A 19,877-nucleotide genomic window follows, 5' to 3' on the forward strand; every position below is an offset into this window, starting at 1 on the left:
CGCGCCGTTTCAAGTGGGCCGAGATGGGAGGTTTGCGCGCCGCACGCGGTGCGGCGTGAGCCGCACATTGTGCGGCTCAGACGAGCCCCACGACATGCGGCGCGGGAGGCCTGCGCCGCACGCCCTGCGGCTCGCAAGCGCCCTGCGGCCGGGACCTGCTTACAATACACATTCGGCTATATATACAAGGCAATAGCGCGAACAGGAGCGCACAACGTGGCCAGCATGCCGTCGCCGGAGCACTAGTCAAACAGGTGGTGCGCGCGGCGGCGGCCCTGCTTGTCGTCCTCCTTGGGGTTCAGCCGCGAGCTCAGGTCGCTGCGGTCGCGGTCACGGCTACGGTCGCGGCGGTCGAGCCGGTCACCAAACGAGCGCTCGCGCGATGTCCCACGCGTGTCACGCGGCCAGCGGTCGCGGCTGCGGTCGCGGTCGCGATTCTGGTCCCGGTCCCGGTCACGGTCCCGGTGGTCCCGGTCCCGGTCTCGGTCACGCCGGTCCCGGCTGCGGCTGCGATCCCGGTCGTCGTAGCGGTCCCGACGCAGCGGCGACACAGACCGGCGCCGCGTGTGGTTGCTGACGTATTCGCGCACCAGCCCGTCGTCCACGTTCTCGCTGCCGTACGAAAACAGCCGGCGGGATGAGTCCACATCCGGCACGTATCTGTCCGTGCCGCGCGAGCTGCGGCGCGACGGCTCGTACGAGTCACGGCCGCGCCGGCCAATCCGGCCATACAGCGCGTTGTCCTCGAGCGCCGCCCGGCGGTCGTCGTCGCGGCGCCGGTGGTACTCATCATCCGAGTCGTCTGCGTAGTCTACCCGGCGGCGAGAGCGCCTGCGGTCAGCCGGGCCGTGCGTGCACTTACGGTTCAGAGTCCCGGGGGTCGCCGTACAGCAGGTAGTAGCGGCTGCGATCGCGTGCGCCGCGCTGGCGTCAGCCCGTCTCGCGCACATACGTACCACCTTGCGGTCGTTGTTGCGCGCTGCGCGGATCTGCAGCAGGTTGGCCTCGGGCTTGACGTGGTGCGGCTTGGCCGTCCGCACAGCCAGCGCCTCGGGCTCGCCGTCATAGAACTCGGCCTCGGCCGTCAGCGCCGACAGCGCGCGCTGTGCGGTCTCGCCGTTGCCGTACACCAGCACAACTGCGGTCAGCCCCGTCGGCGGCATACGTACTTGAGCTGTCGTCCACCCATTCCAACCGCGGCGGCTCGTCCGCAAAGAAGTGCGTCGCGTAGCTCGAAATGTCCTTCGTCGAGAGCTCGTTCACTCCCAGCAGCGTCAGGGCCTCGGGCCGCGGCGCTGTGTCGTCGTCCTCATTCTGGGCCACCTGCGGTCAGCGCACCCGTGCGGCCACTTACCGGCGCGGTCGAGCCATCGACGTCCATCTGCTCGTCGCCGGCCTGCTGCTCCTCGACCATGGCCTCCGCCAGCTCGCCGTCGTCCACCGCGACCTCGAGCGCCGGCGCCATGCCGGCCTCGATCGGCGCAGGCGCCGCGGCCACCTCGATCGGTCCTGATTCGGGGTCAACGTTCATTCTGCCTGATTGCGTCTGCGCGGCTTGCGCACTGCTCAATGCTGATCGGCAGGCTCGCACGTCCCGCTTTGTCCGCCCGGGCTGGTTGATGTGGGTGCTGGGCTGCGGATTGCTGGTGAGTGCGTGGATGCTGCTGTTGCCGTCGAGCTCGCGATGGAGGTGATCTGGCCTGGAGGGAAACGCCGAGGTATGCCCAAGAACTCCAAAAATTTTGCACCTCCACGCAACGCCCCGCGCCCGATAGCAGCATTCCAAGCGACCGCGTCGAGACCAAGCATGGACCAGACTGCGCCTGACGTCACCGAGCTGGCCAGCCAGATCAGCCAGCTCGAGACGAAGCTGGCAGCCATCTTGGACGGCGGGATCAACGAACACACCAGCTCGCAGGACGCCATCGAGCGCGCCAAAACCTGCACCGTCCTGCTGTACTCGCTCACGAGCATGCTGTTCTGTAAGCTACCGCTCTGACTCTGCTAACACCAGCCGCCCTCAAGGTGTCGGGTGCTGACACGACCAATCACCCGGTCATGACCGACATCCGCCGCGTGCAGGACTACATGGCCAAGATCAAGAACGCCGAGGAGGTTGCTGCGGGCCGTACGTGACTAAGAAGAACTCACTGACAACAGGAACGACCACGGTCAACAAGGAGGCCGCCGACCGCGTGGTGAAGCACGCCCTCAACAAACACACACGCTTCTCGTGAATGCGAATGGAAGGCGCGCACTTGCAAGACGTATGCTAGACTGGTCCGCCTGCCGGACGGAGTATGCTGGCCCTGGAGGCCATGCCAGGTGGCTGGATGCCACGACTGTACATTAAGAGCAATCTACTGGGTTTTGGCGATTGTACCACGGGGAGGGGAAAGTCTGCCCGCAGGGCAGCTGCTCTCGACATGCCGGCGGAATGCTCAGCCGTGTAGTCTCCGGCGACGACTCCGTAGAGAGCGGCTGGGAGCAGGCCGAACGCCGCCAAGAACGGTGCGCAATGGTGGGCGAGGCGGTAGACCCCGTCGTTGGGGAGCGTCATGCTGTCCGCTTGATAGACTGCCCAAGCGTCGGCCGGCGCATCACCGCGGCGCCGCGAATACTGCTTGCGAAGTAGTACACTGCACGACGATGCATGTTCCGACCCGACGGTACGTTGTGCGACACTGTGTGTCACGACCCCAACATGGGGGTTGGTAGTAAATCCGCCGATAGCCGTGGCATGGCCGTCGAGATATGTAATTAAGCACAGCAACGTTACACAATGACACACGCACACAGCACCATGTCTACGCCTGCCGACTGCTGCTGCTACTACTGCCTGCTGCTTTCTGTCAGTCAATGTCTGCCAGGCGTCTGTCACCGATCTGTCGGTAGGTCGCTACGAATTGACTGCTGGCGACTGCGGCCAGCGTACGAGGACACCTGGGTGTGATCTGAACGTGCTGATTTGTTCAGTGGCCTGTCGGCGGACGAGCTACAGCGAGCATCTGATTGCCGTGCCTACAGTGCCGAGGTGCACACAGGCGCGACCGAGCTTGTGACTCAATACGAGCACTCGGGTCCTGTTACTGTGACCGGACCTCAGTCCGCCGGGACCCGTTTGGTCCCATCCGGACTCGCTGTGACCTCCGCCTCGTGATCTTGACGAGCTGCGCAGCATGGCCGGCGACGCGACCCAGCTGGGAGAAACGCGCCGCACCGAGTGCGGCGTAGTTTGTTGTCCCAACGCGTCCGTCGGGGACACCGAGCACGGCAACACCACCCCGACCAAAGAGCGCGCCGCGATGAGCAACTACAAGGAGCTCTTCCTCGAGTGGCTTCTGGAGTTCCACCAGCGGTCGGCCGCGCTCGGGTCCAAGACACACAACACCTACAAGCGCGCGCACGATGTGCTCAAGGCGTGTCCGATCGCGTTTTCGCACCCGCAGGAACTTGTCCAGCTCAAGGGCTTTGGCCCTGGGATCTGCGGCCGGCTCGAGACCAAGCTCAAGGAATATTGCACGGCGAACAACATGCTGATGCCGGCAACCCCGGCCCGAGGTAGGCCTGGCCAAAAATGCGCTGACGAAAGAAAAAAAGCGAAAATCTCCAAAGGCCACGGCGGCGTCCAAGAAAAAGGCCCGCGCGGTCGAGGAACCCGAGCAGGTTCCTGAGCCAGGCCGTCTGTCATCTTCGCCGCTGCCGGCGTCCATGTCTGACATCATCAAGACGGCCAGCGTGGCGCCGTTTGTGTCCGAAGCCAAAGCGCGCAAGAAGCGCAAGTCCGAGGGCACGCCGGTGGCCAAGCCGCGGGCGAGCCGCAAGAAACAGTACGTGCCCGGGTACCGAACCGGCGCGTACGCGATCTTGCTGGCGCTCTACCACAACCACGTCGGTCTGGAAGAGCGCGGCCAGGTCGACGACGGCATGACCAAGGCCGAGATCATTGCGCAGGCGCGGCCGCTCTCAGACGCGTCATTCGAGGTCGCCGCCGGCAAAAACAAGGACCAGACCGTCGGCGGCACGTCCCGGAGCAGCTACACGGCGTGGTCGAGCGTGAGCGTGCTGCTCAAGAACGAGCTCGTGTACGACAGCAACGCGACACTGACAAAGTCGGGCAAACGCGCGCGCGCGTCGCCGAACAGCAAGTACTTTATCACCGAGGCGGGCATCGATATCGCGCGCAACATCCTCAAAATAGAGGCCGAGCAGGCCGGCACGGCCGGCCCGTCGACGGAGACTGCGGGCGACGCGGAGCCGCCGGCAGCGCTACGCGACATCTCGTCGGCCACGAACACGACCGAGCCCCGGACTGCCACGCGCACGGCCGCCGACGGCCAAGAAAACGCCGAGAGCGACGACCGTGCGGCCAAACCCGCCGAGATCACACTGCCCAAGTTCAACACGGCCGTCTGGGCGCCGGGCACGTTCACGATCCGGCTCGTGATCGACAACCGCGAGATCCAGTCGCAGAAGGACCGCGACTACTTCGGCAACAAGCTCGCGGACGAGGATGTCGAGGTCGACGTCCGGCCGCTCGGCCTCGGCGACGTGCTCTGGATAGCCCGCCACAACCAGTCGAGCGAGGAGGTCGTGCTGGACTACATAGCCGAGCGTAAGCGGCTGGACGACCTGATCTCGTCCATCACCGACGGCCGCTTCCACGAGCAGAAGTTCCGGCTCTCGCGGTCGGGTCTGGCCAATGTGTTTTACATTGTCGAGGAGCGCGGCGGCGTCGACGTCGGCACGTTTCTCGAGTCGGTCCAGACCGCGCTGTCGTCGACGCAGATCATCAACGGGTTCTACTTGCAGCGCACGTCAGGCGTGGACGACACTATCCGGTACCTGGCACGCATGAACCGGCTGATCAAGCGGATATACGAGGTAAGCAGCCGACCGGGCGCGCTGACGCCAGGACAAGGAACTGCTGGTCATTCCGGACTCGGCCGTCGACAGCCGCACGTATCTGCTGCTCAAGACCCATCTGCAGAAGGTGGACCCGGGCGCGACGTACCACGTCTCGTACACCGCGTTCCAGAACGTGACGGCCAAGAGCAGCAACCTGACAATGCGCGACATCTTTCTGCGGATGCTGTTGACCGTCCGCGGCGTGTCGTGGGAAAAAGCGATCGAGATCCAGCGGCAGTTTGCGACGCCGCACCTGCTGTGGCAGGCGCTGTGCAACGAGTACTACGAGAAGGGCGAGAAGGCCGCCCGGCAGCTGGTGGCTTCGCGTATCGACAGCGCCATCTCGCGCAAGAACATAGGCAACGCGCTGTCGGGCAAGATTGCCGAGATCTGGGGCCCGGTCAAGCCGGCGCCGTAGTGTACATATCTACCAAAACATGGTTTGCAGCGACCGGATGTTGTCCTCGTGTAGGAGGTCGTCTTCGGCGGGCTCGGGCTCGGGCTCGGGCTCGGGCTCGGCCGGATCGTAGACACTGGCGGGACTGCCCGGGCTCGCGGCCGGCGTCTCGTCGCCGACGGAGCCTTCGTCGGCCGAGCCGCCGTCGGCCGAGCTCGGTTCCGTGCCGTCGTCCGAGCCGGCCGGCCGCGGTGGAAACATGAGCTGTTCCGGGACGTCTGTGTAGCCGAGCTTGGCGGCCTGGGCAAACGCCTTGCGCACGTCCGGTGGACACGACTCGACCGAGTGCGCGGTTGGCCGGTCCCGGTAAAGCAGTGCCATAGCCAGGAACGCGTGCAGCCGGCCGTCCTCGCTGTAGGGGTGCTCCAGCAGAATCTCTTCAAGGCGGTCGATGGCGTCGGGAACGTCGCTGTGAAGTTTCGCCAGCAACAAAGCCGGATAAAACGTGTCCGCGCGCAGATTTAGCCGGCGGTTGGGCTTGACAGGATACTCCACAATCAGCCATTCCAGAAACTCCTGCTGGGCGCGGGCGTTGGCCGAGCCGAGAGCCTCGAGGCAGAGACTCCAGATCTCGCGCAGCTTGTGGCCCTTGGTGCGCACGAGCAGCGAGCAGCACTGCAGCGCGCGGGCCGTGTCCTTGCGGAGCACCGACACGTGCAGCAGCCGTGTCAGCGCTTTGGTGTGCTTCTGTCGCAGGGCTTCGGCCATGCCGGCGCGGTGTTGATCTGCGCCGGGGGTCTGGTCGGGGCCGGTACCTGCGCTCGGACGGTGGGCATGGACGACGCCACCAGAGGGCCGTCAGCACCTGGCCGCGGGAAAACGCTCGGTGGACGGTCTGGCTCGGTCCTGGCCGACGGATCAGGCTCGATCTGTGACGGCGGATGCGGACGAGCGCCGAGAAGACGGAGAATTTGGGGCCCGTGGGCCTGTGAGAGTATAACCCTAAAATTTGTTAGGGCAACTATGAAATGGCGGGTTGGCCGAGTGGTTAAGGCGGCAGTCTTAAGCTTTTCAGGCAATCTGCTGAACGTTAGTTCGCGCGAGTTCGAACCTCGCACCCGTCAAAATTCATCTTTTGATGGTTGCTTGTGTTTTTGCGTCGAGTCGGAGTTGCTAGCGTACGTAGAGGGTGAAGGTGGCTGGTGGCCGGCGTTGTTCGTGGGCATCGGCGGTGATTTGGTGTTCAGCCGGCCGCGACGAGAAGGCAGAGTCCGCAGCCAAGGACGCTGCAGGACGTACTGCGCAGCGAACACGAATGCACTGTTTGTCGAGCGGCCGGGCATGCTAGTTGTGCTGCCAGCACTGCAAACACAAGCGATCCACCGGAAGCGTTTGGGCATCTCACCGGCCGGCACCGCGCCTGGTCAACCGTATTAAGCAGGGGACATTCGTGTTAAGCCTTGCTAGCTCAATCGGTAGAGCGTGAGACTCTTATCCAAGATATCTCAAGGTTGGGGGTTCGAGCCCCCCGTGAGGCTTCTTTTTTGACGCACGCGTCGTGCGTTTTTGATACGTACTTCACTGCCACGAGCCCCAGACGGCCACTCTGGGCGACTCCCTCCAGGCGCTGTCTGTGAGGCAACCGGCGGGATTCTGACCATCCGGCCGGGGATGCCGTTCTATCTGGAGGCAGCTACTCTCGAGCGCCTCCGGGAACGCGGTAAGCCGCATGGCGTGCGGCGCACGCGGACGCGCCGCTCACGTGACAGTTACCCGCCCGTCTTTACCCGGCTATCACGAGATCCGGCAAATCCTGCACCGCCGTCGACAACCACCAGCCGGCAAAATGGCGACCATGGCGACCAATCGGGTGAGTAGCAGTCGCGCCAGAGCCGGCAATCGTCGGCGGCCGTCGGCGGCTGTCGTCCGGGCCCAGCGCAGCCGTCCCCGTGGCCTCTGCTGACCTCCAGAAAATTGCGGCGGAGTTCAACCGGATCCTCTTCGTCAAGAATCTGTCGTACAGCGTCACGTCCGACGAGCTGTACGAGCTCTTTGGCAAGTTCGGATCGATCCGGCAAATACGGCTGGGCAACACGGCGTCCACGCGCGGCACCGCGTTCGTCGTCTACGACGAGATCCAGGACGCCAAGATGGCGTGCGAGAAGCTGTCCGGCTTCAACTTCCAGAGCCGGTACCTGGTCGTGCTGTACCACCAGCCCGATAAAATGGCGGTCTTCGCCGCCGGCGGGGCGATCCCCAGCGCGACCGGCCGGACCGAGCACAACCCCGCGCCGGGATCGACGCCGCGGCGGGCGATCTAGCGTCCACGCATGTACATTAGGAAAGCTACGCACACAGGATGTGAATGGAACTGTATACAACGGCAGCAGTCTATTTTGAGATGGAGGTGTCGACGCGCTGCACGAACATGACGGCCGCAAAGACCAGGCCGAGCGCGGCGGCGACGATGGCCGGCTTCTGGAGCTGGGCCGAGGCCGGGACCTTGTAGAGGATCTGGGGTCAGCGCGCACGGCGGGGGACTTACGTAGACGTCGCGGCGGCGGTCCTCGTCGATGACGTTGTGGGCCGTCAGCCGCACGACCGTGCGGCCCTTGGTGTCGAGGTGCGACTTGAGCACGGTGGTCTCGGTCGAGTCAAAGTTGACGGGCGCGGCCAGCTCAATCACCCTGCGGTCAGCGCGGCGCAGCCGCTACTTACTCGGCGCCCTCGGGCAGGACGGCGGAAAACACGACCTCGTCGTAGACCACGTTCTCGGGGCCCTCGATGAAGGGCACGCGCAGCACGTACTCGTCGTCGCCGGCCGTCTTGAGCAGCCGGCCGGCGTCGATGTTCCAGCCGACGGTGAAGGAGTAGTTCCAGCCGCCAAAGATCGGGTACCGCGGCATGAGCTCGAGCGACGACTCGCGCAGGCCCGGCCGGAACCGGCTCGTCGACACGTTGCCGACCTCGTCCGTGAAGTACACGTCCCGGACGCCCGGCTTGAGCACCATGCCAAAGCCGCGCAGCGCCGCCGTCGGCGCCTTGGAGAAGCCCGTGGCCTGCCACTTGAGCCGCGAGAAGGCCTCGGTCATGCGCGCGCCCGCGTTGTGGATCCAGTAGCGCTCCTCGACGGCGACGTTGCCGCCGTAGTGCGACACCCACACGTCGCGCTCGAGCCGGTCGCCCTTGATCACCGGCATCGTGTAGTCGTACCGCACGGCCAGCGGCTCGACCTTGAACGCCGGCGTGTTCTCGTACGGGCCGTACGTGAGCGTGCCCGACTCGGTCACCGGGTCCGCCTCGGACGGCCGCGTGTAGCTCGCCAGGTACCGGTTGCCGTACTTGACGATCGTGCGCTGCTTGGCCACAAAGTACGGCGACAGCTCCACCGTGCTGCCCTCGTACTGCAGGTACTGCGGGTCCGCCTGCTTGATCGTCCGCGGCTGCGCCTGCAGCGTGTCGGTCACGGCCGACGCAAACTGCAGGCTCACCGACTTGCGCGGCTTCACCGGCGCGTCGAGCGTGATCTTGTAGTATTGCACGTTTCTGCCGTCAGCACGCTCGCGCGCCCACCTACCGCTCGCTGTCGAACTCGGCCTTGCTGTGCGCCAGCAGCGCCCCGTCCGACGTCTTGGTCTTGGCCTCCAGGATCGCGACGTGGTCCACCGTCGAGTTCACCACGTCGCCGGGGAACGCAATGTAGAACTCATCCGTCGGAAACGATCCCACGTTCATGACGTTCATCGACGTCGACTGCCGCACGTACGCCTTGCTCAGGTCCAGCGTCCGCAGCAGGTTCGTGATCTCGAACGTGGGCGGCGGCACGAATTCTGCGCTCGCCCCCAGCGCGCTCAACCACCCGGCTGCCGCCAGCACAAGTCCTGCGCCTGCTCTCATCGTCAATTGCGCGATCTGAAAAGGCTTCTGGTTGTGCTTCTGCAGATGCCTCCGTTTGAGGAATCACCGTCTGCTCGATGGTTGCGAGGTGAGTCGGAAGGGACACGACGCAAATAGCGGGGGTGACAATGTGGCCATTCCGCCGTGACGCGTCCTGCGCCCGCACGTGCGCGCCGCACGCCGTGCGGCTCATGCCGCCGGCTGCAGGCCGGCCTGGGGCCGCGGCTGGAGGCTGTCGCTGCACGGCGCTTGCCGACGGCTGCCGCGCGATTCGCACAGAGCCGCACGCCGTGCGGCTTATAGCCGCATGCAGCCTCCGCGCTTGCGACATAGCCGCGGGCCCGCAGGGCACCCTTGACGCAGTCGCCGCCGGAGGCCCGCCCTGCCACGAGCCTCCGCCGGCTCCGTGGGCGGCTGCTTGCGGCAAGGCCACTACGAGCCGCACGACATGCGGCTTATAGCCGCATGCAGCCACTGCACTGCGACATAGCCGCCCGCAGGGCCACCCTCGGCGGAGTCGCCGCCGGCGGCTCGTCGTCCACGAGCCTTCGGCCAGCCGCAGCGGCTGCGCGCCTTGTGTGCTTGTAGATCCCGGCGGGCAGTCCGCGGGCGGAGTCAGGCCGGACAGGCGAGCCGCACGGCATGCGGCGCGACTCCGCATCACGTGCGCTCCGCTTCCCCGGACTCAGCCACGACCACCCGACGACCACGGCACGCACGATGAGCGCAGCACGGACGACGTGGCGCGTCGCGCGCACTTCGCGGTGGACCCAGATCGCCCGATTCTACGGATCCGCAGCGGCCCGGCCGGTGCTGGTCCCCGTGGACGGCGCGCCGACCGCGTTCGACCCGATATTCCTCCGCGACGCCTGCGCCTGCGACAAGTGCGTCGACCCCAGCAGCAAACAGAAGCGCCGCACAACGGCGCAGACGCCCCCCGACGTCCGCGCCGAGGCCGTGCGCGCAGCCCCCGACGGCACCGTGCTCGTGGACTTTGCCAGCGGCGTCGACGGCGCGCACCGCCACACCGGCGTCTATCCGGCGGACTTTCTGCGCACGTACAGCTCGCCGCGGGCCCGATTCGACCACCGCTGGGGCTTTCCGGTGCCCGAGGTGTACTGGGAGCAGGCCACGCTCGGCCAGCATCTGGTCGACGTCGATTTCGACGCGTACATGGCCGACGACGGCGTCCTCCGGCAGTTTCTGCTCGGCCTCTATTCGACCGGCCTGGCGTTCGTCAGCAACGTGCCGGCCCAGGAGCGCCTGGCCGACGGCCAGATCGCGGTCGAGGCCATCGGCCGCCGCATCGGCTACATCAAAAACACGTTCTATGGCCCGTCGTGGAACGTGATCTCGCAGCCGGGCGCCAAAAATATCGCCTACACGTCCGAGAACCTCGGGCTGCACATGGACCTGCTCTACTACGAGTCGCCGCCGGGCGTGCAGCTGCTGCACTGCATCGCCAACAACGCCGACGGCGGCGAGTCGGTCTACGCGGACGCGTTCCGGGCGGCGTACGTGCTGGCAGAGCGCGACCGGGCCGCCTTCGATCTGCTCGCGTCGTTTCCAATCACTTTCCACTACAAAAACGACGGCCAGCACTACGCGTTCACGCGGCCGCTGTTCGAGGTCGACCCGGCCAACGGCCCGGCCGAGACCGGGCGGCCGGTGCCGCGTCTCCGCAGCGTCAACTACTCGCCGCCGTTCCAGGCGCCGTTCGACCACCTCGGGACGGAGTTTGCGGCGTTCCGGGCGGCGTTCGCCGCGTTCGAGGCCGTCATCGCCTCGCCCGCCCAGCAGTACGAGACGCGGTTCGCGCCCGGCCAGTGCGCCGTCTTCTTCAACCGGCGGGTGCTGCACAGCCGGCGCGAGTTCCGGCTGCGCCCGGCGCCCTCGCCCGCGCCCGCCGACAGCCGCGCCGCCGGCCGGTGGCTCAAGGGCACGTACCTCGACATCGACAGCTTCTACTCCAAGCTGCGGGTGCTCTGTGGGATGTAGGCCGCTTGTTGACATAGCTAGATATGAAATATTTACAGCTTTCATAACAGAGCATCCTCACGGCGATAACTCCAAAAAGAACAAACCGGGGGGCGGCCGCGCGCGGCCCGCGTGCCTGCGGCCGGCGGCGGTGCTGAGGGGAGAGGGCCGGAGCGTCTAGACGACCTCGTTGATGATCCGGGCGGCCTCGGTGTAGGTCGACAGCATCTTCTCGCACTTGGCGCGCTCCTGGGCGAGCCCGACGTCCTCGTGCAGCAGGTCGTCGAAGAGGGTCTCCTTGTAGAGCTCGGACACGAGCGTGTTCTGGATGGACTCCTTGCAGTAGTTGACGAGCAGGTGCATGACGGCCTTGGGCACCTGGTCCTGGATGGTCTCGCGGACGATGCCGAAGTAGGACGTGATCAGCCGGCGGATGAGCTCGGTCTCGAGCTGCTCGCGCTCGGTCAGCGACATCTCCTCCGACGGCGTGAGCTCCATGGCGTCGTAGTCGCGGCTGAGGTGGCTCATGTCGGCCGACGTGTCGGCCGTGCGGATGCCGTGCGGCGGGATCCGGCCGTCGACCGGGGCCGTGGCGGCCGCGAGCGGGTGCGCGGCGGCGGCGGCGGCGACCGAGCCGTGGGCGTGGGCGTCCGAGGGCTGCAGTCCAGCGTTAAACGATCCCTGAGCGTGGTTCTCCTTCCCCCAGAAGAGGTTCATGAAGGAGTCCTTGGGCAGGTGCGAGCCGCTGCCCAAGGAGTGGGTCATTACCTCAGAGGTCGACGAGCTCATCGAGCCCGAGCGCGCGTGGCGGTGGTGGTGGTGGTGCTTGTCGTCGTGGTCGGCGCCGTTGGCCGTCGGCGGCGTCATGACGGCCTTCTTGGCCTCGAGCTTCTCGAGCTTGCGCTGCGCGTCGCGCGCGCGCTTCTCCTTCTCCTGGCGCGACGACAGGATCGACGACATGGCCGCGGCGGCGCCGAGGAAGTTGGGGTGCTTGGTGTTGATGTACGCGCGCTGGATCGCGATCAGGCTCTCGACGTACTTGGACGTCGGGCCCAGCCGCTCGCGCAGCAGGTCCGACACGACCTCGATCAGCTTGGACTGCAGCCGCGGGTACCGCGCGAGCTCGTGGTCGCCGCACGAGTGGCAGATCTTCATGAGCTCCTCGTACACGAGCTCGACGCAGCGCTGGCTCGGCGGCTCCAGCAGCCGGATCTGCGGCTTGACCAGCAGGTCGAACGCCAGCTCCGGCACAAACAGCGACGGCCGCGGCCCGGTCGAGTTGCGGATCGCGGTGCGGATGTCGAGGATCGAGAGGTTGGCGACCGGGTCGATCTCGCCCAGCTGCCGGCCAAAGACGTCGTTGTAGATGTAGTAGATGCGCGCGCCGCCGCACAGCTCCTTGACCGAGATGTCCGAGGCCGTGCCGTCGATCGACGAGATGAACGACGACGCGAACTTGTTCATCAGCTGCAGCACCAGCAGCCCGCGGTTGCCCGACGAGCCGACCTGGGGCTGGCCGTACGACGCCAGCTCCTGCTGCGTCTGGCCCATCAGCGTGTTCAGCCGCGCCTTGATGTCCGGCAGCTTCTCGCGGATGTGCGCCATCAGCGTGTTGTTGAGCGACTTGGCCAGGTACTGCGTGCCGCACCGGTACGAGATGTTGCGGTACGCCGGGTGCTGCCGGAAAAAGTCCTGCTCGGCCCGCAGCGCGTCGTTCAGCGACTTGTTGACCTGGATGTCCTGCTGCGACCGGTTCACCACGCCGATGAAGCCCAGCTTGAGCGGGTACACGCGCCCCGACAGGATGTCGATCGCGTTCGTGCCGTGGTCCATCAGGTCCAGCTTGGTCAGCACCCCGATCGTGCGCTTGCCCTGCGGGTCCACCTGCCGCGCCAGCTTCAGCGACTCCGAGTTCACCAGGTCGACGTTCGCCGGCGACACCGCCAGGATGATGCTGTTCGGCTTGGTGATGTACTCGAGAATCAGCGACCGCGTCTGCTTCTCGATGTCCGTCGGCTGGTCCCCGATCGGGATCTTGGTCAGCCCGGGCAGGTCCACCAGCGTCAGGTTCAGCACGTGCGGCGAGTAGATCTTGAGGTTGATCGGCGTCCGGTTGATGCCCTTGTTCGTGCCCGCCACCCGCGCCGTCTCGTTCTCGATCTCGCGCCGCACCTCCGTGAACTCGATGTACCGCCGCCCGGGCACGTGCAGGAACTCGGCCCACTCCTCGGTCTCGCGCGCGCCGACGTAGCCGCCCTCGTCCTTGAATCCGCCCTCGCCCAGCGCGACGTTGATCAGCTGCAGGATCAACGGCCGCCGCGTCACAATCCCGGTGCCCCGCGGCAGAAAGTCCTTGCCGACTGCCGTCAGCGCGCCCGCGCCGCCACTTACCGATGTTCTCCAGCACCGAGCTCTTGCCGGCCGACTGGCTGCCCACCACCACCACCTGCGGCAGATCGATTGTGTCTGTGCCGATGGTGTTGAACACCAGGTCCTGCAGCTTGTTGACCGTCGGGATAAGGTCCTCCAGCGACGCCATCTTGTCCTGCTTGTTGTCCGGTGTGCTGTGTCTGCTGCTCATCCGAGCCTGGTGCTTCTCGTCCTGGGTATGGCGCTGTGGTCTGCTGTGCGCTGGATGGCCGATGGCTGCTCGAAATTTTTTCGTCGCCGGTCCTGCCGAGTTTTCTAGTGGTCGTCCGCTAGCCTGCGCCCAAACAAACAACGCGTGAAGCCGGCAAGAAGCCGACGGAGCCGCGCGCGCGCGCCTGCAGCCCTGCGGCGGCGCCGCCGGACGGGACTGGCTGCCGCCGGCTGCCGCGGGAGCCTGCGGGCGCGGCGCGGACGGCGGCCGCGGGCGCTGGAGCGGCGCACCGCCACCGCACCGCCACAGCTACGCCCCACGCATCCGGCGATCAGCCGCGGCCGCGGCCACGCGCGTCCACTGCGCGCCACGCTCAGCCACCCGGCTGCCGTCCGGGGCTCCGCCCGCCCGGCGGGTGCGGCTGGCGGCGGGGTGCGGCTGGGGCGCGCGGGGCCGGCGCGGCGGCACACGATCGCGGCGGCACGGTGGGATGGCAAGGGCCGGCCGCTGGGCAGCGGCAGCGGCCGCCAGCGGTCGCGGCGGCCGGCCGGCCGCTGGCAGCGGCTGGGCCAGCGGCCGGGCCAGCCGCTGCGCACACGACCACTGCGGAGTGGGCGCAGTGGAGGTGGGCGGGTCACAGCCGGTCACAGCTGCGGGTCACGCGCTGGTCACAGCGCCTGGCCAGTCACGGCGCAGCCATACGGACAGGTGGCAATGGGGCCGCCACGACACGCTGCGCGCGTGCGGCTCGGGGGCCCACCGCGCCGCGCGGCGTGCGGCTCGCGGTCCGCGCGGCTCATGCGGCTCGCGCGGCTCGCGCGGCTCACGCGGCCACGCGGCCACGCGGCCGCCGCGCGCCCCGGCTCGCCGCCCGTCCCGCGCTCGTTCTCTCATTGTACATGCATTACGACAAACGCCATTGTCCAGGCAAGCCGGCCGCCGGCCCTACGCGGGCTGCGCGGTCTCGGCCGCGTTGTTGCGGATCCACTGTAGATGCTGCAGCGCCTCGTTCGTCCGCTGGACCAGGTCCTCGTCGGCCGCCGCGCGCGCGTCCACGTCCTTCCGCAGCCGGCTGATGTCGGCCGCGACCAGCTCGACCTTGGCCGCGCGCGTGCGCGCAATGTCGTCCTGCAGCGCGGCCAGCTTGGCGCGCTCGGCCGCCGCCGCGTCCAGCGTCCGCTCCAGCTCGGCCGCCCGCTCGGCGTCGGCCGCCCGGGCCTCGCGCGCGCGGTCCAGGTCGCCGCGCAGGCCGGCCACGTCCGCGCGCAGGTGCGCCAGCGCGTCCGCGCTGGCCTTCTGCACGGTCTCGTAGGCGGCCTCGGCGCGCTGCCGCCGCTCGGTCTCGGTCGCGATCTCGGCCGCGGCCCTGTCCTGCGCCTCCTTGGCCTGGGCCTCGGCCGTCGCGCGCGCGCGCGTCAGCTCGACCGTGCTCGCGTCCGCGGCCTGCCGCCGCTCGGTCTCGGCCCGCAGCCGCTCCTCCAGGTCCCGGATCTTGCGCTCCTTGCGCGACAGGATCGAGTCAAACATGTCGTTCTGGTGCCGGGCCACGTCGTACTGCTCGCTGAGCGACTCGAACTTGTGTTGCAGCGCCTCGCGGCTCCGCCGCTCCTCGTCCGCGCGCTCCGTCTGGAACGTCAGGTCCCGCTTCAGGGCGTCCAGCGAGTTCTGCAGGCTCTCGATGACCTTGGACGACGACGCCGACGCCGGCGGCCCATTGTCCTGCGACCGCCAGTCCATCCCGGGCACTCGGTAGCTCCCAGAGAGTCCAAACGCGGTGAGGTGGTAGTCGGGCGTGGACGAAATCTCGCCGGCCGGGTTGTGACACGACGACGACCGGCTCGATGCAAACGACACCGACGACAGCGCCGGCGACGTCTCCGACGACACGTCGTGCCGCGGCAGCTCGCGCGCGATGGCCTCCAGGCTGCGCAGGTCCACGCTGCGCTGCGCGATCTCGCTCCGCAGCACCTGCAGACGCACCTCCGCCTGCTCGCGCGCGCCCGCCGCCGTCGCCGGCCGCGCCGGGCTCGTCGACGCCATCCGCACCAGGCTCGGCGTGCTCGCGCTCGCCCGGTTGCGTCCGCGCAGCCGGCTCCGCAGACGCGCCCCGGGCCCGGCCCGCTCCGCGCGGCTTTCGCGCTCCGCCGCCCGCTCCCCCGGCCGCACGGCCGCTGTGCTCGCTCGCCGGCTCGTCTTGGCTGTCCGGTACTGGACCGGCGTGCTGCTGCTGGTTGCGTCCGCTGTCGCGGTCTGCGTGCTCCTGGCTTGCGCGGGACTAGCAATGTAAATAAACCGCCCACGCCGCCACTCCAACGGCCGCACCGCTCTAGCGCGGGTCGATGCGGACGCGCATGGAGGCCCGCGACGACGGCGATGGACGCGCGGACGCGTGGGCGCGCGTGCGGGCGGCTGGACGGCCGGCCTGGGGGCGACCCCAGCCACGGGCGCGGCTGGCGCGGCCCCGACGCAGCGGGGGCGGCGGCCGCCCCGCGGCCTGAGCCCACACGCTGCGAGACTGACTCGGCTGTCAGGTCGTCTACGGACGCGTAGGTCTCGGTGGACGCACGCGGCGCGCGCACGCGGACGCACGCGGGCGCACGCGGGCGGGCGCGGCACCGTCGCGACAGCCCCATTTCGTGGGCGCGCCCACCGGCGGCTATATGCTGATCCTGGGCTGCTCGCGTCCGCGGCGGCTATATGGGCTCGGTACCCAGCCGATCCGTCGGCTGGGACCACGGTCCGCAGCCAATTGCGCCCGGCAGGCGCCGCACGGCGCCCGTGCGCGGTGGTACCCGTCGCGCGATAGTACCCGCCGGCGCGGGCCGGCTCCCGGAGGTACCCGTCGCGCCGGAGCCACCGCGGCGTCAGCCGCCCCCCTGCGCCGCTGCGGCTGCTACGCCCGCGTCCGTGCGGCTACGCGGTGGCGGTCGCGGTGGCGGCCGCCGTGGCGGCCGCCGTGGCGGCCGCCGTGGCGGTGCAGTGCGCACCGCCGCTCGTCTTGTGCATCTCCGCCGCCGGCCCGCGGCCGGCAGCGCGCAATTGACTAGAAGTTCGCCCGGAACGTGTCCAGGAACTGGGCGCTCAGCGCGCGGCGCGCCGGCGGCGCCGCCGGCGGCTCGTCCTGGTCCGCCACCGGCGTCGCCCGGGCCGCCGGCGTCGTCGGCGACAGCGGCCGCGGACCCAGCAGGCGCACGCCCGCCGCCTCCCACAGCGCCGGCACGCGCCACGCGCGGCCCGGCAGCATGCCGTGCGTCCACAGCAGTCCCAGGGACCAGCCCACCAGCGCCGGCATCAGGTTCGCTGGAAACTGCGACAGCGCCAGGTGCGCCGCCAGCACGTACACAAAGATCTTGTCGGCAATGACCACGGTCGACCCCCCCGCCGTCGAGTTGGCCGACCCGGCGTCGTCGTCGTCCGTCACCGGCGGCGCAAACACCGACCGCAGGTGGAACTTGTACACGGACGGCACGTAGTCGTGGTAGGCCGCCAGCAGCGCAAACAGCACCGCCGTCGGCCCGGGCGGCACGTAGTTGGCCCGCAGCGGCGTGACCACGCGTAGGACCGCGCACAGCAGCGGCACGGCCACGCCCGTGTACACGCATGCCAGAATGAGCAGCGACTGCCGTCAGCGCCGCCGTCCGGCCACTTACCGCAAACTTGCGACTGCCCACCAGCCGCTCGATCACGCGCAGGTTGTAGAACACCAGCGCCCCAAAGAGCACCTCGGACTCGTTCAGAAAGACCGTCTGCCACAGCAGCAGGCGCCACCATTGACCTGCCGTCAGCCCGCCCACGCTCGAACCTACCCCAGCCCCAGACATGGGGGACCAGCTGCAGCACAAAGTAGTGCTTGATGCCGAAGATGGCGACCACCGTAGACGCGCCGGCCGAGAAGGCGATGGCCAGCTGCGACACGGGCGCGTTCTGGAACCCGGACGGCGTGGCAGCGAACATGACGGTGGTGGGGTGAGGTGGGAGCGGTGATATGGCACCGCCACGCGTGCGGCGCCAGCCGGGCCGGCCTGCGCCGCACGGCCGCTACGCTCTGCTACACAGAAAACAACGTTGACTATTTGCTATTTACGCCTCGAAGCGCTTCTCAGCGGTCTTCCAGTTGATCACGTTCCAGATGGCCTTGAAGTAGTCCACCTTGACGTTGCGGTACTGCAGGTAGTACGCGTGCTCCCACCTGTCGTCAGCTCGTCCACGGCCGCCACTTACGCGTCAATGCCCACAAGCGGCACGTACGGGCCCGTCACGGGGTCCTGGTTGGCCTTGTTGATCACCTCGAGCTCGCCCGTGGTCGAGTTCTTGACCAGCCACGTCCAGCCGGAGCCCTGGATCGCAGCCAGCTGGCCGTTCACGGTCGTGATCAGCTTGTCGAAGTCGCCGAACTTGGCCGACACGGCCTTGCCCAGCGGCGACGACGCCGACGGCAGCTCGCCGCCGCCGAGCGACGCCGGCGCCAGGTTCTCCCAGAAAAGCGAGTGGTTGATGTGGCCACCGCCGTGGAAGTTGATCAGCGGCTGGAGGTTGATCTGGCTCTTGATGTCCGCCTTGGCCGACGCCTCGGCAAACTGCTCAATGGCTGCGTTGTAGCCGTTGACGTACGTCTGGTGGTGCTTGGTGTAGTGGAGCTACCGGTCAGCTCGCCCACACAATCGTCGGCAGAAGATCTCGGCCGGCGACCGGCCTGTCACGGCCCTGCCGCGACCGATGCGGTCGGGCCCGGTCGCCCAGCCCAGTCGCCCAGCCCGGCCGCCCAGCCGGCCATCCATCCGTCCTCTACTCACCTCCATGATCTCTCCAGAGATGGACGGCTCCAGCGCACCAAAGTCGTACTTCAGGTCGGGCAGCGTGGCCTTGCCACGCGCCATAGCAGGCACGGCCTTGGAGGCAGCCCGGCGGGCAGAGAACGAAGCGCGCACGAAAGACATTGATGACGGTTTCTTGCGATGGCAGTGATGGGAAGGAGTTCAGGTTTGCCGGGTGCGCCGGTCCATTCATAGGCCTCCCAGTTGGCGCCACACCGCGCCGATCCCGCCCGTGCCGGCTACTGCAGCCCCTACACTCACACCGGCGGCCATTGCGTGCTCCGAGCACCCGGAAGATGGCCGGATGCCGGCGACGGACTGTATTCTACGGGCAGGCGACGCATGGATGGGCAAAGGGCTGGTGCGAGTCCGCGCACCGGAGTCGCACACCGTAGTCGCCTACCGGCCGGTGTGGCCGCATGGCCCGGACACTCGTACCTGGCAGCCGGCTAGCCAGCGCGTAGACAGCGCCAACGTGCAGCGCTGGTGTCGGCGCAAACGCCGGCGCGAGCCCGCGCCGCGTTCCTGACGCGCCTAGGACCGCCAGCGACACGGCCAGACGTAAAAACCGCCCCGGCGGTGGCCGCGGGCGTCGACGCGCTGTTTGTCAGCAGCGGCAGGCTGTCGGGCCGGCAGCAGGTTGCCGGGCCTGTAGCAGACTGCCGACAGCAACGTCTAGGGGGGGGTGCGTCGGTAGCCTCTTTGGCGACCCCGCCGGCTGCGTCAACGCGGAGCCGGCGGCGGAACCGTATACCATAGCCAATTGGTGCGGCTGTATTGGTGCCAGCGGCCGTGATTCGCCGCACGACTCGCACGTCAGGACGCCGCGGTCATCGCTCGGCGCCAGCGGGTGCGCTAGGTGCGGCGCGTCGTGGCCCGCGGGAGCGTGGGTACGATCGACGTACGGGTATGATCGTATCCGGGTACGACCGGTCCGCGTGCCGCACCGCCACAGGCGCCCGCGCGTACGCCCGGGCGAGCGGCGGCTACTGGGCGCTAGCCACGGCCACTAGTCTGCGGCGCGGGTCTGTGCAGGCGCGCCCGTGCCGCGGTGCCGCACGGGTATACCCGCACGCGCCACGGGCACCGCCGCTGCGAAGCTACGTCACGCGAATGGAAATCACGCGAAGCGTGGCGCAATCACATGAGCCGTCTCGTCGGGCCGACCTTGGCGGCTACGCGGGCGGATGCTGGGCGCGCGACGGCGGCCAGGGCACCCGCCGGCCGTGAGTCGCCGAACTGTCAGATAGCCGGCGCCGCGAACCGCAGAGGCGAGTCGCCACTCTTTGTGGCGACAAGACAA

The 19,877-nt window shown here is 67.9% G+C and overlaps 11 protein-coding genes and 2 non-coding genes across 13 annotated transcripts; 6 read left to right on the plus strand and 7 right to left on the minus strand.

The window, feature by feature from the left end:
- Nucleotides 1-129: 129 nt before the first annotated feature.
- V1510DRAFT_131733 (uncharacterized protein) lies at nucleotides 130-1,901 on the minus strand. Its single transcript, XM_066930320.1, has 5 exons — nucleotides 1,355-1,901; nucleotides 1,170-1,323; nucleotides 957-1,138; nucleotides 863-924; nucleotides 130-831 (listed from the first exon to the last, which is right to left on the minus strand). The coding sequence occupies exons 1-5, from the start codon at nucleotides 1,529-1,531 to the stop codon at nucleotides 243-245; spliced, it is 1,164 nt and encodes a 387-aa protein (XP_066788791.1). The 5' UTR covers nucleotides 1,532-1,901; the 3' UTR covers nucleotides 130-242.
- V1510DRAFT_417537 (uncharacterized protein) lies at nucleotides 1,736-2,380 on the plus strand. The gene is made up of 3 exons (XM_066933964.1): nucleotides 1,736-1,982; nucleotides 2,015-2,128; nucleotides 2,161-2,380. The coding sequence occupies exons 1-3, from the start codon at nucleotides 1,808-1,810 to the stop codon at nucleotides 2,235-2,237; spliced, it is 366 nt and encodes a 121-aa protein (XP_066788792.1). The 5' UTR covers nucleotides 1,736-1,807; the 3' UTR covers nucleotides 2,238-2,380.
- A 416-nt stretch (nucleotides 2,381-2,796) lies between these two features.
- V1510DRAFT_417539 (uncharacterized protein) lies at nucleotides 2,797-5,364 on the plus strand. Its single transcript, XM_066933965.1, has 3 exons — nucleotides 2,797-3,561; nucleotides 3,593-4,884; nucleotides 4,916-5,364. The coding sequence occupies exons 1-3, from the start codon at nucleotides 3,180-3,182 to the stop codon at nucleotides 5,324-5,326; spliced, it is 2,085 nt and encodes a 694-aa protein (XP_066788793.1). The 5' UTR covers nucleotides 2,797-3,179; the 3' UTR covers nucleotides 5,327-5,364.
- V1510DRAFT_417541 (uncharacterized protein) lies at nucleotides 5,144-6,391 on the minus strand. The gene has a single exon (XM_066933966.1). The coding sequence runs from the start codon at nucleotides 6,071-6,073 to the stop codon at nucleotides 5,336-5,338; it is 738 nt and encodes a 245-aa protein (XP_066788794.1). The 5' UTR covers nucleotides 6,074-6,391; the 3' UTR covers nucleotides 5,144-5,335.
- V1510DRAFT_t142 lies at nucleotides 6,336-6,429 on the plus strand. Its single transcript has one exon. It is a non-coding gene; the product is annotated as a tRNA-Leu (tRNA).
- A 333-nt stretch (nucleotides 6,430-6,762) lies between these two features.
- V1510DRAFT_t143 lies at nucleotides 6,763-6,843 on the plus strand. The gene has a single exon. It is a non-coding gene; the product is annotated as a tRNA-Lys (tRNA).
- Nucleotides 6,844-7,114: 271 nt separating this feature from the next.
- V1510DRAFT_417543 (uncharacterized protein) lies at nucleotides 7,115-7,691 on the plus strand. The gene is made up of 2 exons (XM_066933967.1): nucleotides 7,115-7,175; nucleotides 7,276-7,691. Exons 1-2 carry the CDS (start codon nucleotides 7,152-7,154, stop codon nucleotides 7,624-7,626), a joined length of 375 nt encoding a protein of 124 aa, XP_066788795.1. The 5' UTR covers nucleotides 7,115-7,151; the 3' UTR covers nucleotides 7,627-7,691.
- Nucleotides 7,544-9,297, minus strand: V1510DRAFT_417546 (Ribophorin I). Its single transcript, XM_066933968.1, has 4 exons — nucleotides 8,883-9,297; nucleotides 8,024-8,851; nucleotides 7,851-7,992; nucleotides 7,544-7,819 (listed from the first exon to the last, which is right to left on the minus strand). The coding sequence occupies exons 1-4, from the start codon at nucleotides 9,200-9,202 to the stop codon at nucleotides 7,697-7,699; spliced, it is 1,413 nt and encodes a 470-aa protein (XP_066788796.1). The 5' UTR covers nucleotides 9,203-9,297; the 3' UTR covers nucleotides 7,544-7,696.
- A 604-nt stretch (nucleotides 9,298-9,901) lies between these two features.
- V1510DRAFT_417547 (uncharacterized protein) lies at nucleotides 9,902-11,251 on the plus strand. The gene has a single exon (XM_066933969.1). The coding sequence runs from the start codon at nucleotides 9,923-9,925 to the stop codon at nucleotides 11,198-11,200; it is 1,278 nt and encodes a 425-aa protein (XP_066788797.1). The 5' UTR covers nucleotides 9,902-9,922; the 3' UTR covers nucleotides 11,201-11,251.
- Nucleotides 11,252-11,286: 35 nt separating this feature from the next.
- V1510DRAFT_131837 (Dynamin central region-domain-containing protein) lies at nucleotides 11,287-13,984 on the minus strand. The gene is made up of 3 exons (XM_066930321.1): nucleotides 13,571-13,984; nucleotides 11,948-13,539; nucleotides 11,287-11,836 (listed from the first exon to the last, which is right to left on the minus strand). Exons 1-3 carry the CDS (start codon nucleotides 13,758-13,760, stop codon nucleotides 11,357-11,359), a joined length of 2,262 nt encoding a protein of 753 aa, XP_066788798.1. The 5' UTR covers nucleotides 13,761-13,984; the 3' UTR covers nucleotides 11,287-11,356.
- A 537-nt stretch (nucleotides 13,985-14,521) lies between these two features.
- On the minus strand, nucleotides 14,522-16,203 carry V1510DRAFT_417553 (uncharacterized protein). Its single transcript, XM_066933970.1, has one exon. The coding sequence runs from the start codon at nucleotides 15,798-15,800 to the stop codon at nucleotides 14,706-14,708; it is 1,095 nt and encodes a 364-aa protein (XP_066788799.1). The 5' UTR covers nucleotides 15,801-16,203; the 3' UTR covers nucleotides 14,522-14,705.
- A 553-nt stretch (nucleotides 16,204-16,756) lies between these two features.
- Nucleotides 16,757-17,768, minus strand: V1510DRAFT_417557 (uncharacterized protein). The gene is made up of 3 exons (XM_066933971.1): nucleotides 17,567-17,768; nucleotides 17,411-17,535; nucleotides 16,757-17,379 (listed from the first exon to the last, which is right to left on the minus strand). Exons 1-3 carry the CDS (start codon nucleotides 17,712-17,714, stop codon nucleotides 16,804-16,806), a joined length of 849 nt encoding a protein of 282 aa, XP_066788800.1. The 5' UTR covers nucleotides 17,715-17,768; the 3' UTR covers nucleotides 16,757-16,803.
- A 41-nt stretch (nucleotides 17,769-17,809) lies between these two features.
- On the minus strand, nucleotides 17,810-18,733 carry V1510DRAFT_430462 (Manganese/iron superoxide dismutase). The gene is made up of 3 exons (XM_066935372.1): nucleotides 18,554-18,733; nucleotides 17,982-18,397; nucleotides 17,810-17,949 (listed from the first exon to the last, which is right to left on the minus strand). Exons 1-3 carry the CDS (start codon nucleotides 18,695-18,697, stop codon nucleotides 17,841-17,843), a joined length of 669 nt encoding a protein of 222 aa, XP_066788801.1. The 5' UTR covers nucleotides 18,698-18,733; the 3' UTR covers nucleotides 17,810-17,840.
- Between the last annotated feature and the right edge of the window lie 1,144 nt (nucleotides 18,734-19,877).

This window comes from Dipodascopsis tothii, assembly GCF_038497935.1.
Source record: "Dipodascopsis tothii strain CBS 759.85 unplaced genomic scaffold V1510scaffold_16, whole genome shotgun sequence".
In the NCBI taxonomy this organism is placed as follows: domain Eukaryota; kingdom Fungi; phylum Ascomycota; class Lipomycetes; order Lipomycetales; family Lipomycetaceae; genus Neoaidaea; species Neoaidaea tothii.